This window comes from Embiotoca jacksoni, unplaced genomic scaffold (genome assembly GCF_022577435.1).
Source record: "Embiotoca jacksoni isolate LCO1_2020_lvr unplaced genomic scaffold, fEmbJac1.0.p SCAF_11, whole genome shotgun sequence".
Lineage (NCBI taxonomy): Eukaryota > Metazoa > Chordata > Actinopteri > Embiotocidae > Embiotoca > Embiotoca jacksoni.
Window position 1 is genome coordinate 18,028,748 of NW_027185241.1, and position 15,045 is coordinate 18,043,792.

General features: G+C 42.7%; 1 protein-coding gene across 2 annotated transcripts in view; it reads left to right on the forward strand.

Annotated features, from left to right (window-relative positions):
• Positions 1 to 15,045, forward strand: part of zfpm2a (zinc finger protein, FOG family member 2a) — a 118,258-nt gene that overhangs the window by 42,053 nt on the left and 61,160 nt on the right. For both annotated transcript variants that reach the window (XM_069143447.1, XM_069143446.1), the window contains exon 4: positions 13,370 to 13,494. In XM_069143447.1, coding sequence (XP_068999548.1) covers positions 13,370 to 13,494 — 125 coding nt within the window. The remainder of the gene's footprint in view (positions 1 to 13,369; positions 13,495 to 15,045) is intronic.

Sequence of the window (15,045 nt, forward strand, 5' to 3'; positions counted from 1 at the left end):
GTTCATTTCTCGTCACGGATGTTTCGCAATCAGCCGCTGATTAGAGAGATAGCGTGTCATGCTATTCTATTCATTTTCATGGACTGGCGGTGATAGGAATCTGACTCTGTCTCTCTCATTCTCTCCCACTTGCTCTCCTCTAGGCTAATTGGGAATGGTGTGCGTTAGCTAGCTAACTCTGCTAATGAACTTGTTCTCAGCCTTATCTAAATGCTCGCTCATGTAAACCACACCCTCTTCTGAGAGTCAGGAAAATCCAGGGTTTGGAATTACGATCACTGCCATTTCGACTGAAAGCTTTCGGTGTGTATTTATTAGTGCATCTGTAACCCACCGTTATAAACTATGGACCACTAAATCACAAAGCTGATATAGAACTGTAGAAACATCTCCCATCCCAGTATTGTACTGTATTGAGCTCCACCGATAAGATTTATTTGGTTTATTTCTGTCCTAAATTCTAACAGGTGATGAATAATTTATAATGCATCATGTACACATGAACAAACTGTGCATGTCACGCATTTTGTTTTATTCAGGCTCATCAAGAATTTACAACTATTTCTCTCAATACTTCGGTGAAAAGCAACTTTATAATCCACCACTGTGGAAAAGGTCTTCGACTGCACCTCTGTAGAGTAAAGCATTCTTGAAAGGGCAGTCCAGAATTTTTGGAGGAGTTACTCAACTTGTGAATTTATTGAGATTAACTGTAGTCCACACAGATAAATATACTCTGCGCATAATGCATTTATTAGTGTCAGTATTAGTCAGAGTTGCACACTCATCAGGGCGTCTTACCTATATTTTGACGCAAAACAACTTTTTTTGTCCGCAAAAAAGTAGGCTTGCCCTTTGCAGAATTAAACATTGTTAAGGTGGAGCACCACTGATTTCACATAAGATGTTCAGTTTACTGGTAACACGGGGTTCTACCCAGCTCGTAAGAGCAGGTGTATACTGCATGTGTATTCTGTGGCTCTCGGCTCAAAAAGTCCGGGACTCCACAGTGCAATTAAAAAGCCTGTGTTGTAAACTGGGACATGGAGTTTGAAGGGTGTGTGCCTTTACCAGGCAGGTAGGCCCTAATAAAAGCAACGATTGGTTTAGATGTCGGTGTTTGGAGGACTTGAAGTGATTCTAAAAGTCAAAAAGGTTTCAGGCTCTGCTGCTTCGATTTTAAACATTTGTTGTTTTTCATCTGCCCCCCCCCCCCCCCTCCATCTTTATGGAGGTGCTGGAATGCCTCTTTAACACAGAGAGCATAAGAAATGGCACGTAAAACAACATTTGAATGAAATCAAATTGATCTACTGTAGCTGTCAGTTTGCGGATGACGTGTTCAATAGACATCTCTAATTGGTTGAACTAAATTTGTCGCTCTACTTCCAAGTAATTGCGCCTTATGGCCTTGGCATTATAAACAGTGACGTCAAGGTGTAAAATATCGTCCCAAACTCAGCAAAAGAGGAGATGCAGAAGGAGGAGACAGAGTGACAGAGTGGTAACAGAAGCGATGTGATCACCTTGTCCACAAATCTCTTCTCTTGGCTGTCCCTGACGGCCGGCATGGCCCAGCTTGCTCAGCTCCTGATGCCAGCTGGGCATCAGCCAGGGCGAGGCAGGGGTCAGCTAAAGGAGTGGCCATCTGAGAATCTACCTGACGGTCGGACACAGACGGAGCAAAGAGATACCCCCCCCAACACACACACACACACGCACACACACACACACACACACACAAACGAACACACGCACACTTTCCTGAAAACCGCTATCCATTTCTACACCCCCTTCTTTCCCCTTTCAAGACATCAAACATGCACACGCTGAAAACGCAGCTTCACTCGGATGTAAAAAGTCTCGAGTCTCATTTTTGACTCCAGCCAACCCAGAAGGGTCCGTGGCCAATCCGTCTTCTTCCAGTCTCCAAAGAAAAAAAAACAATAACCATTTCAGGTTTAATGCACATATGTCATGCTAGGAGAATTGGAGGACCAGATGGCCACGATACTGTGGCAGGTGCCTCAACAAATGTTTGCAGTTGCCCGTGCTGCTATTTATATCGTGGTGAAACACAGACACGCAAATATTTGCAAAAGGACAGTGGGCCCTTTTTTGTTGGGAGTCAAAGTGATGACCAAAATAAACAGATGGGATTAAACCTTTTGGGCATCAGTCAGCTGAACTTCGACATTCCCTCGGTTCATCTGAAGAAACTCATTGGAAAAACACTCAAATGAAGGTGGAACCATATTGTATTCAGACAGCTCAGTTAAGCTTTAATTCGTTTTAATTCTAATCAACAGTTCATTAAGTGAGTGGCCAGATTTTTGCATTTTAGCGTGTTCTAACTACACCGTTTGGCCCCAACTGAACTGAAACTAAACCCAAACTTCAGCACAGATACAGCGAAAACAAACTTTTAAATTCTTGCATAGCAACAGTCCACTTGAGCACAGTTCAGTCAGGTTTGCTCTTAGTAAACAAGGCATTTTCCAACTCGACACCCAAGTCCATTATAAAGTCAGTGTCGTCAAGGAAGGAGGGGCGAGCCGAAATGAGGGAGAGAGACAAACGGAGCACCCAGATGCAGATTAGGCTGCAGAAGATGAGGGTGTAAAAGGGATTTAATGGTAGGATGGATTAGAGAAATCCTTGTAACAATGTTAAATAATTATGGTTCCAGCCGAGATCAAAGCGCCATTGATTGAACCCCTCAAGCCTTCAGCACACAGAGTCTTGGAAAGCAAAGATTGGTAAACTAGTGCTCAGACCACTCCGGCTGCTCCAGTTAAATTGGATTGGAAATATTAGGATATAGATGAATCCTTCAGGAGGCTTTCGCAAAGCTTTTGTCACCGGAAATGTAGCTTGGGAACGGTATGAAAGGTTTGATAGTGTACTGTCTCGACAGAATCATAAGACGAGGGTGTCGCAGCTGTCTCCACTGATACCTAAGCGTTTTAAGTAGACTTATAGACACACTTGACTGTTATATCAGCAAACTGAAAACTTTCAGTGCAGGCTTTCATTCAAGGTTTTATTTTTATTCCCCCTCCTTCGTCTTGTAATCAAGAAATTTGGACGTGCATCATGGCAATTCTTCCGCAGAAAAGGAAGGTTTTATCTCGCTCCTCCAGGGGTTTATTCAAAGTCTTCTGACAAGTCTCACAAAACATGAATGACACTGAGATTGCTGATACCGATGATGAAAGTCCGTCATCAGCTTCTCTGTGAGTTCTGGGCCCTGAGTGATGTAAAATTAAATTGCAATCAAAGTGCTATGTGTAAACATTGTCCGCCTTTTTCCAAATACATTTACTTCTTAAAAGATTGTTGATGAAGGCTTTATACTGTACACATCACCTGTGTGCAGAGAAAAAAACACCCTCCCCCACCACACACACTCACAATTTCACAATGTGCGATTATAGTGATGAAATATGCAACAAGAGATTAGACAAATCACTGTACTCCTGTGCTGCATCGCCTTGATGCAAATTTAGTCACTGATCCGCTATACTAAGAGGCTTTATGAGGGAACTTCATGGTTGTTAGTTATATAATCTAAAATAGGGCAAAATGCAATCACTGTTCTTATCATCTGAGGAAGATGTCACCGTATTCAGTTCTAGTTTTGTGTGCATACGTAGGATGTGGCACACTGAGAATGCCTTAATAAGATGATTCACTTCCAACCATTTTGTCTGGATTTCAACCGAATTTGTGTCCACTTACAATGCCATCTTTTTTACTATGATTACTATTTCACATGAACAAGTCCATAGACTTCAGAAAAAAAGAAGAAAAAATAACAGAGCCATGGCTGCATATGACTGCCTGAAAGCGTGGCTGGTGGTGCTGGTTCTGCCCCCAGGGACTTGACATCCATCGCGTCTTTCTTTAGCTCTCTGAATATGTTTGTTCTGCCATGCTTACCCTCCCAGGCGCTGAAGCTGCACACGTTTCTCTGTGAGGTTTCGTTGTAATTGGTTGAATATTTGATGTGTGTATTTAGCATTAACATGGAGACACTCGTGCAAGCTGTGCTAGGGGATATAATACTGGGTAAACTCTGGATTGCTCAACTGAAACTTCCTCGCATGTGGAATTCTTCATTTTCTTTTGGCCTTTTTTAAATACAAATTTGATTTGGTTTGTAGTTATTTCTCATGCATGAATTTGCTTTTTGCAAAAAAATCTAGTTCTCGTCAGATAGCGCTTAATTTCATATAAGTTTCACATAAGTTTTACTTTCACTCAGTTTGGTCATAGGAATGCACTCAGTCCCATCCAAGCTGAATTCCCCCCCCCCTCATATACTCTCTCTCTCACACACACACACACACACACACACACACACACACACACACACACACACACACACACACACACTATCTCTCTCATGTCTTCACACTGATCGGTATTGGTATCAGAAACATCCCCCCGCCTGCAAAGGCCTTCCATTGGTGATGAACAGCTGGGCCCAGCTGGGCCCACTGGTCACACCAATTCCACCATCTTTTTTTCCTTTTTTTTTGTCTGTTTAGGGGTGGTGGGGGAGGTGGGGCCCGCTTGTCAAGTGAATTAAAATAGCAAATAATAGTAATAATAATGATACTGAAAAGTTAATAAAAAATGGCATGTTCCTCCCTGATTGTGCGAGTGTTGTGGTATTCAATTATGCAATTTTCATTGGCATATTAATCATCTTTTCAACAAACAAGCCGCCGTTAATTAAAGCAAAGCATGGATAAAGACGTGTTGCCGGATCATCACTCCGTTTATCACCGCGCGCAGACCCGCAGTTAAGTAAATTCAGGCTGTGAGATGAATTTCAATGGTCTCCCTGTTTCCTCCGCTGTGTGTTTGTGTATGTGTGTGTGTGTGCAGTTAACCATTTATTTATGCACATTGTGTTGGAGGTGGGGTTAGTGACGTTTCATGTCAGTGTGTGTGGGAAATTAAAATTTCTGTAAAGACCATCGTGTAATCAGCAGCTGTGAATGAGTTTAATTGTTTAATACAGACCTTCAATTCATGAGGCGGATTTTTTGTTTTACCTCTGCACAGATTCAAATGTAGAATTATCTTTGATAGCAGTGCTCAGATTAGTCAGACTGACTCAAGGTGAATGGATTTAGATTTTCCTTTTGCCTCTCGGTGTCCACACTGTGTGTAGAGGACGCCAGTGGAACTATGACATCTCTGTACACACAGGACAGCTCGGCCCATTCTTCTTGCCTCTTTTTCTCTTGCTTTTTGTGCCGCCTCTGTGCCTTGCTCATTGGTGGGAGGGGATGAAGATTATTCAGGATCTGGTAAGATATGGGCTTCTCTCTAATCATAGCTCACTGCCTCCACTGTCATTCAGTCACTAAATAGAAGTGGGGAAAATGTCCTGGTGATGGGAGCAGCCAGACAGCCATGCGAGTACTTGAGTTCCGCCAGCAGAAAGGGAACTCCAGGCATCTGTAGACATGTCGCTTGTCCCTGTCCCTCATTGTGGAGCAACTTTATCAGCGCCAGCCGCTCACCTACTTGCTAAACTGGAGGACCAGTCGCCTCTTAACTTAAACATAAGATCTTTGTGGTTTGAAGCACTCGGCTGCTCTGGGCCCAATGTGGATCTGAAAGGCAAACACGACTCCAGTGTCACCGTCGCCCATCACAAAATCACACCTCATGGAAAACTTGTTTGTGCTGTGTTAGCTCGAATCTAAATGCACTCAAACAGACTGTTGCACTGGAGCAAGATCCCCCCCCCCCCCCCCCCCGCTCCTCTCTCCTCAAAAGAAAAAAGAGAGGATGGAGAGAGAAAGAGAGGAGGGAGAGAGGAAGAGGGAGAGTGGGAGAGAGATGCAGATGGAGAAAGAGGAGGAGAGAGAGAGAGGGAAAGAGAGGGGGAGAGAAAAGTCAAAAACCTTCACATAACAATGCCGGAGAAAAATCAGAACATTTTCCACCGAAAGATGGGCCATTTCCAAATCCTTGTGCCCTATCAGACAAATTAAAGTAAATCAAGCATGAAATGAAGCAGAAGAGCCCGGAGATAAGGCTCCTTTAAGTCGTTTACAGATTAGGACAGAGAGAGAGAGAGAGAGAGGGAGAGAGAGAGAGAGAGAGAGAGAGAGAGAGAGAGAGAGTGTGAGAGAGAGAGAGAGGTGCATCTGGTCTCTGGCAGTGAAGGAGGCTAGTTTCTCATTTCACAATAGCAGCCTGTGTATAGGATTACTCTCCCCTGTCACCGACATGAGGAGCAGTGGGGGAATAGACGTCCACAAAATGTGTCTAAATATGTCCCCTCAGAAATGTTTCGAACCAAAAACCTCTCAGCGTCGGCCAGATGTGAGATGTGATAAGCGCACATGTTACACGCAGCGTTTGACCCGGTGTATCGCTCTGATTTGTTTGTTATTTCAGTCGCCTCTTTACCTTTTCTTAGGCTCAAGTGGCTTCATCACCGCGCGGCTTAAAAATTCAAATGAATGCAGGATTGGCTGAGCTGCGTCACGTGATTGTACGGCTGTCAGCTCCTATGCGCATGTTAAGAAGCATGCCTCAGATCAGGTTTGGGGGAGGTGGGAAGAGGAGGTGGTGGGAGGGGGGGGGGGGGTATTGTACATATTCTCAAAATGTGATTTTGTTTTAATGGTGCATCGCTCTGTAAACTGGGTTGTTTAATATGTACGCCGTACTTCTGTTTTCTGTCTTACATCAACAGATTAATTGCTGTTTTATTTTAGTACTCGCAAATAATCAAAACATAATTATGGAGCTAGTTGCTCATGGAGGAATGATATTTTACAGTGCTCTCACACACACACACACACACACACACACACACACACACACACACACACACACACACACACACACACTCCCGTCTCATTCATGCATGCACGCAAATGCAAGCAGGAACTAAACAACCCCCCCCAATCTCCCCTCTCACACTTACTTACTGACACACTCTCTCACACACACACACACACACACACACACACACACACACACACACACACACACACACACACACACACACACACACACACACACACACACACACACACACACAGGCACCCACACAAGGCAAAGGGTGCACTGCTCTTTGATGCCGCCCGTCGAGCTCTCGCCTGGATTTTGTTTCACTCCTTTCGTGTATCTTTTCTGGGAGTGATGAGAGGTGGGCTCGGCTTCGGCGCTCAGCCCGCTCTGAGAGAGACGAAAGCTGGCCCTCGTCGCCAGGTAGCTGCTCTCCGAAGCCACGACCTTGACCTTCCCGGCCTAAGTCTTAGGTTTAGCTCCTTTATCGCGCTATCTCCAGGCATTTAAAAATACTCCTGAAACTCAATGATTTAACCCGCTTTTACGCTGTTCACATCAAAACTGGATGAAAAAAAGCTTAATCCATCTTATCTGTTGACTGTCAAACTGCTCCGGCTAAAACCTACTCACAAAAGACAACTAGGTCACCCAGGAAAAAAACAGAATTCCCTGTTACCCAGGGGAAGTTGCAGTCTTGTAATTGACTTGGGAGAAGATTCAGGAGTGCTTTAAAAATAGTCTCTTCCTGAATTAACCGCAAAATATCAAGAAGGCAGCAATGTTTACTTGTGTTCCCTGCTAACAAGTCATTTGTTTAGATATTTCATAGCACAGCCATAATTTTCAAACCAATCTTTACCTGTATTCACTGCAAAATATAACTCTTTCATGTCATGTGTTTTTCACAATTGATGACTGAACTAACAAAATAGCAACTTCTTTTTGCAGCTAAAGTCTCAGTTTTGTTATCCATCTGTCTCAAATACATGCATTCCCAATGCACATACCATCAATTACTCATTCATCCTGACACTCCCAGGTAGAGTAATGTCCTTTTGATGGTTCTGAAATTTTAAATAAAGCATTTAAAATAATCAGATTCCAGCAGGAGTGGTCTGTGTCCTCTAGATGTTGTCAGCGATACGGCGATATCTCTGCATGAGGACAGTCATTCTTTAAGTTTTGCTGTCTCCCTTTACATGCTATCAATAGAAATTGCAGTGCTTCCCCAAAGATGGATGTCTCAGAGATTGTTGTCAGCCAGCCTGCTGCTAACTTCCCCGGGCTTTTGATGAAACGGAGTGCTTGACAGCTGGTATATTTCAATTGTTCAATGACACCAAACAACAGTCTCTGTGTTGATAATGTACTGCAGGACTGAAGTTGTTGTGTGTGAGTGTGTGTATGTGCAGCTGTACTATTGTAAACTCCCTTTTCTTTATTTCTTTAAAGGTGCACTATGTCATTTCAGTGTTGTAATGCCACTTTGTGCCTTGAGGGGCGGTAGTGAGTCCTGGTTTGTTTGCTAGCCTACATAAATTTTTTTAAAAAAGCCTCAGTTTGGTTGATAGCTCAATGACAAGCTAATCAAATTCATCACATACAGCTAATCAACACTACGCTGTCAACAACAAGAGGTCAAAACGCAACTTCTTCTCCCTCTCACGTTGGACTGAGGGTAGACGGGATGCTCAAGGGTCTCAGTATCACCTGTGATATTAGGACGGTCCACCTATTCGGTTAGCATGCTAACTTCAATAGACATCTGTGCGAAGATATCTTTGGCAACACAACAAAACAAAATCCACAAGTAATCACATAAACTTGGTACGTCTTCCTCCTGTTTCCGTTCCTTTTTTTTTTTTTTCCTTTTTTTTTGATAAACTAACTAGCTTATAGATATAGCCATACATTTAAAGGACAGAACTCTAAGAGAAAGCCAAAATGTTGAACTTTTGCCCAACCTTTACCATGGTCATTTGGCATAATGCCATTGTTTCCAGAGCAGATATTATAAAAAAAACAAAAACTGATTTTGTCACTGAGCACAGTGAATCCAAATAAACTTTTTGTCAGAAAATACTGATACTGTTTCAAAAACAATACTTTGCAGGCATTGTTGCACCCTTCAACAACACGAGGCTCAGAGTCCTCCATCCAAAGGACCTCCACAACCTTCTATAATCGTCCCCCCCAACCTCCTGCTCAGCCTGTGTGGAGTGTCACAGCTAAAATGCCCTAATCCCTTTTGCTTGTTTAACTCTTTCTCCCCGAGCCGTCCATTGCCTGAAAACAAGCCTGACCTGAAGGGGTAAATCCCCCCCCACCAAGTCTCCCCTCCCCTCCTTCTCCCCTAAAGTCCCCCCTCCTCGTGTGGCCAAACTCATGTGGTTGCCTGGAAACTTGCTCTCCAGCAAACGGTCTCTCCGGTTTTCCCCGCTGTTCAGGGCCAAACGCAGCCACGTCTAGGTGGGGTTAGGGCGGGTAAGGGGGGTAGAGGCGAGCGGGGAGAGTGTGAGGAGGGGGAGACGAAGTGGCGACGCCGGTGGGGGTCTTCCACTATATTAAAACAAGCGCCCTTCTCAAAGATAATAGTGTGAGCTGTGGGTTATAAATGATGTATTTTGCTCACTAGGACCTGATAATAGCAGTTTGGGTGGGAGGGGGAGAAAGTTCATCGCTCTCTTATCAAAGCTCTGTGACATTTCTCCTTCAGCTGTAAAATTTCATATCACATATCTGCTTTAAAGATGTGGCACCTTTTGTTGAACCGATACAGTGCATTCCATTTCACCCCATATGCCTCTCTCACGGTGTATTAATTTATAGCCCATTTGCTGGCTCTATAACACGGCCTATCAGTGGAGATGACTAGGATTCAGTAGGACATCTGTGAATTGCCACGCACAGGTTATTGAACTTTGAACAGCAGTCATTTATTTGCTTTGATTCAAAGGCACTGCTTGATATCAAGAGGGATCGTCTGCTGTGTGAAGTTCAAGCACATTTTCCCTCTTGTCTTTTCTCTGTTGTTCTTTGTTTTCCTTTAACATCCCCCCTTACTGCTAATATACCCATGATAACTGGACAAAGGTGAAGTAGGCCGAAACATTAAGCTGGGTCAATAATTAGGGTATTTCTTTTAGTGCTGCGGGGAATTTCCTTTCCTTTAAGTTGGTTCCCTGAACTAGTTAGAAAAGTAAAATTCACGTTGAAAAAAGCTCGAGCAGAACCATTGCTTTAACAAATGTTAATCTGCAGTAGCGAGTTGATGATGTCATTTGTCATCTCTGACCATTAACGGAGACCTCACTCCAGGCCAGAAATGATATTAGGAAAATACAGATCTAGAAATAGAAACATTTCTAGTAGAAACATATGAAACATAAAGCTGTCATTGAATATTAAAGTATAGAGGGAAGAATGTTTGAGTTGCAGTCCTAAATCAAGTCAAAGGTGCTTGAATTTCATTTGAAAGGCTAAAATGAATGCTGTTATGTGTATGTAAAACGACATACAAGAATCATGCATGTGGTGTTTTTCCATTTGATTGTATTGTACAGTGCAGTTATACAAAACATGAGTATTGGGCTTAAATGTATGTTCGACCGCAATCATTCATCAACTTTAATAAACATCTGTAACAAGCTAATGCAGAAAATACTGTACTGTCAGCTTGTAGAATGAAATGGGGCTCCCAACATAATGGGGGAAAAGGGGGAAATTGCATGTTAAGGGATTGTTAGAAAGTGTTTCATTACGTCTAATGATAATATTCAAAAGTGAAAAGTGGTAGTTCACCTCTCTGTCTGTCAATGGTCCACACCCATTTCTTTAAATCATAGCAGGCTGGCATCCTGCCACTGAGAAACTCATTAGCATTCAGTCGTATGCCATTGAAGGGAGAGAGACGTGGTTCCCTTATTTCCCTGCACCATAACAGAAAAGAAAGACAGGACACACATGCACACATACAAAAAAAAAAAAAAAAAAAAAAACAGATGCCAGTGTGGAGCATCTTGAGTGCTATCTGAGGAGGATCTCTCCACACAAAGGGACATTCATTGGTCTGCCAAGTATCTGTGGAGTGCAGGAACAGACCCTAGAGTCTAGCGACAGATGATGATCTTATCGAGGGAGGGGTGGGGGGTAGGTGGTGGTGGTTTGCGGGTAGGGGGGTAGAGGGTGAAGGTGGTGGAGAGGTTTTGGTTGGGATTCAGAGGAGGGGGTACGGCCACATCACGAGCTCATGTTTTGCCAAGTGTGTGGCATTTGAGAATTGGATGATGAGGAACGCTGAAGAGAGAACACAGGCGCCGGGTCTGTTAAATCTCCTAATGACCCATTATGAGCTTTGCTCTTGGTTCTGTCTGCTGTTTGCAGTTTGATGCGTTAAACACTGTGACTTTTGTATTTGTTAAAACTGTATTTATAATGACGATAGGTAGTAGAGTTGGGATTTAGGGGGTTGTAAGGAAATGAATTATCACTGTGACGTAAATACTTTTTTGCAGCCATAATTCCAAAAAATTGTCAGTAGCTCGGTTGATAACAGAAAACATCTGTTAGTATATTTTTTTGCAACGTTCGTAAACCTGTAAATGCTCAGACTTTCCATGAAGCGAACTCATTATTCATCCACGGGTGTTTTTGTGGAGATCTTCCACTAGTATCTGCAACAGATGTGACAAGCCATCTGTGAGCCAAGGTCCTCAGGCAACATTTGGTGTGAGATGCACACAACTGGCACCTAAACATGGTGGACCACAGACCGCACAAATTGAATCGTACCCTCTTTACCCCCCTCCTTCTCGCACCTACACTACCCGTTACCCCCTTTTCACTCCAATCATCCCACCCAGAAGAGAAAGAAAAGGAGAAAGGAGTCAGAGTCGTTGGCTGGGGATGGCTTGAGCTGTGTGTCAAGCGGGGCTAAACAGGAACTTGCATCCAAGCGGTTAAAGGCCGTGGGTCTTATCTGAGGACAAACAGAATGCATCAAGCGGTGGCTGTTGCTCTCAGTGATGACGACCAGCTGTGCACCAATGTTTAATTATTTCTCTGTAATGAGCTTACCCACCTTCCACTGCAGTACCAGGAAAACAGCATGCAACAGCAGGAACACGGGAGAGGGGGGCAGAGGAAGGGGAAAAAATGAGATAACACAGATTATCTATTCCAAAACTATGTACTCTCTCCTAACTATAAAAAAAAAAAAAAAAAAAAAATGTCTAGACTTGTTTTTCTACATATAACAAAGGTTTGATCTGACAAGTGAGTTTTTATTACAGTTGACATTTAGCTTTTTATTGTTACAGGCGTGACCACCATTGATGAGTGTATGATCAGCAAGGTGTCATTTGTAGCGGGTGGTAACACCAGCCAGATGTTTTGATCATGTTTATGCATGCAAAGCAGCACATAAGCGCATATTTCCATACCAGCACAACAGAGGAGCACAACAGCGGCCCACAGATACACGGTTGATATTTACAGAATAGAACAAGGCTGAATAGGTCATTATACCACATACGCATCAGAAAGTTCAGTGATCACTTCAGCCCATTCAGTGGAAACCCAATGCCCTGAATAGCTCTTAGCCAAATGTGTTAACAAACAGGTTAAAAGACACAATGTTAACAACACATGTAGAGTTTGTTTGCATAATAATGATGGACATTATAATTAAAGAGCCCAAAACAACAATGATCTTCTGTAGTTGACCTAAATCTTTGACCTTCAAAATCTGGTCACATGTAGAGCATTTCTCAAACATGACTCACTCCAGATAAAAGGGAATTTCATCTGAGTTAGTTGAACTTGTGTCCAGAAAGTTCATAAAAGTGATAGAGCTTGTCATTACAGATGTCTGAATCATCAGACTTCCTCCAACAAGACTTCTTTGTGTTGTCAAGGCAACCAGACGGAAATGTACTATTGAGAGCTGCATACTTTCCCTTTGGGACATGCACGCGCACACACACACGCACACACACACACAAGGGAAACATCCTCCTCTGTAAACTATGTCACAGCCTGCCATGAGGTTTATCATAACTATTTGATTAATCACCATCCCGAAAAAGTACACTGAATCTAAGAGATAAGATAGCTGGGGGTGTCAGGGAGGTGAGCACCGGTAGTACTAACAGTGCTATCCGGTTCCACTGTTAATTAATTGGAGCTGTGCACAGCACTAACAAGGGCCCTGCCTTCCTGGAACAACAGAAATAGGCCTGCCAGTGAGCCTGCACTGTCTCAGAGAGATTATCTCCACACAAGACACCTTTCAAGTAAGGTTAGCACGACATGTGTCTGAGGAACACCATCAGATGGATGCTCGCTTGATTTGCTTATCCATTTTGAAACAGCTTGGCTTTAACCTTCGCTGTTTACTGTATGGCTCTGGCACAGTAATATGATCGCACACGTAGGTTTGAGGGAAGAGGACAATGACTGAACGTCACTGTGATTTGATGTGGAACTTGTATGCTATAGAGAGCACTTTGGCTGACTGCTTTGGGTTCTGGTGTGTTTTTAGGAGAGCTGGACGCGTTCCTCAAAGACGGCGAGCGTCGGATCCACAGCCGACAGCAGCTCCCTGTGGGGACAACATGGGGACCCTTCGAGGGGAAGATCGAGATGAGCACTGAAAGCACTGCACTGGTATGTCCTTGTTTGGTCAACAGCTGTACAATTTTTTTAACATCTAGGTACCACTTTATAATAATATTGTTTGCAATAAATACAAATTAAAACAAGAATGAAAGGCACCCTTAAAACAGCATCTTAAGTTACTAAACCTAAAGTGCAGTCTACAGTATGTAATACGCGATTTGAACCTTTAACCTTTGGGATGGCTAAGAGGCTATTTGTTGAGGATCTCATTCCACCTGAAAGCAACGTGAACGTCTTACCACTTAAGGAATGTAGCTTTAGTTTGTGCTTGAATTTAAAGGAGCAGTGTGTAGAATTTAGTGGCATCTAGTGGTGAGGTTGCAGATTGCAACCTCCTGAATCACTTTATACTACCCTTCGAAGCGGAGAGAATATACAGTGGCCACAAAACCTACTAAAAACGCAGAACGCCCTCCACTGAGCCAACGTTTGGTTTGTCACTTCTGGGCTACTGTAGAAACATGGCAGTGCAACATGGCAGGTTCTGTGGACGATGACCTGCTTCATATGTAGATATGCACGGCTCATTCTAAGGTAACACAACAGTTCTTAGGTTCATGTGATTATGCACTGATGAAAACATGAGTATTATATTCCATGTCTCCAAATAGATCCCCCTAAATCCTTCAAACTGAACCTTTAAACCCCGGGATTAAGATTACAATTGATGAAGTAATCAAGGCAGGTGAAAAGAGCATTGCAATAATCAAGAAGTGATGGAATAAAAGCTTTATCACTGCTATAATGTAAAAAAAAAAAAAAAAAAAAAAAAAAAAAAAAACATGTTCAGACGCTCGTAAAAACAAGACCAAACTAGAGAAATAAATTCAAGCTGGGATCGAATGTTCTACCAAGATTTTCAGCTACAAAGACATTTGTAGATTTTGCTGCTGATTATCAGTATGTTGAGGGCCAATAACAAGGGTGTACGTATCATCTGGATTTAGATGAAGAAAACTGTGTCCAATCCAATTTTTCAACCAGACAATTATGTGTTGAGGGCATCACACCATATTTTGTAGGCATTATTGGAAGGTTCATAATGAGGCGGGCATTATAATGAGTGATAAGTGTTCAGATTAAAATAAGTAGGTAAGGGGTCATAATGACCAGTGATGGGTCCATAGATAAAATAAAAGACAAAAGAAGCTGTGCTTCAGTACACAAGCAAAATTAATTTTCCTGTTGCTGGCAACACAAATATTGTCATTAATGACTCGCCACTGATCTATAAAACATGAATATATTATGTATTAATATATTAATTTTGCCAGTTATAATTTATAACTTTTATAATTGTATAATTGTTGGTGTTGTTAGCACTAAAACCTTAACTAAAAAATTCCAGGATAAAATAAAATATATTTGTTCAAACTTTGCCTTTGTAGCCGCCATGCTAACATGATTACTAGAAAGCCCTACATTTAAAGACCGTATTAATGGTAACTCCCATGACATTCAAACCTACTGAGGTGACTCGTTCGGGATCCAACTGGCCCTCGACACAAGCCTTTGAAGTGCATCTGTTTTAACCATTCA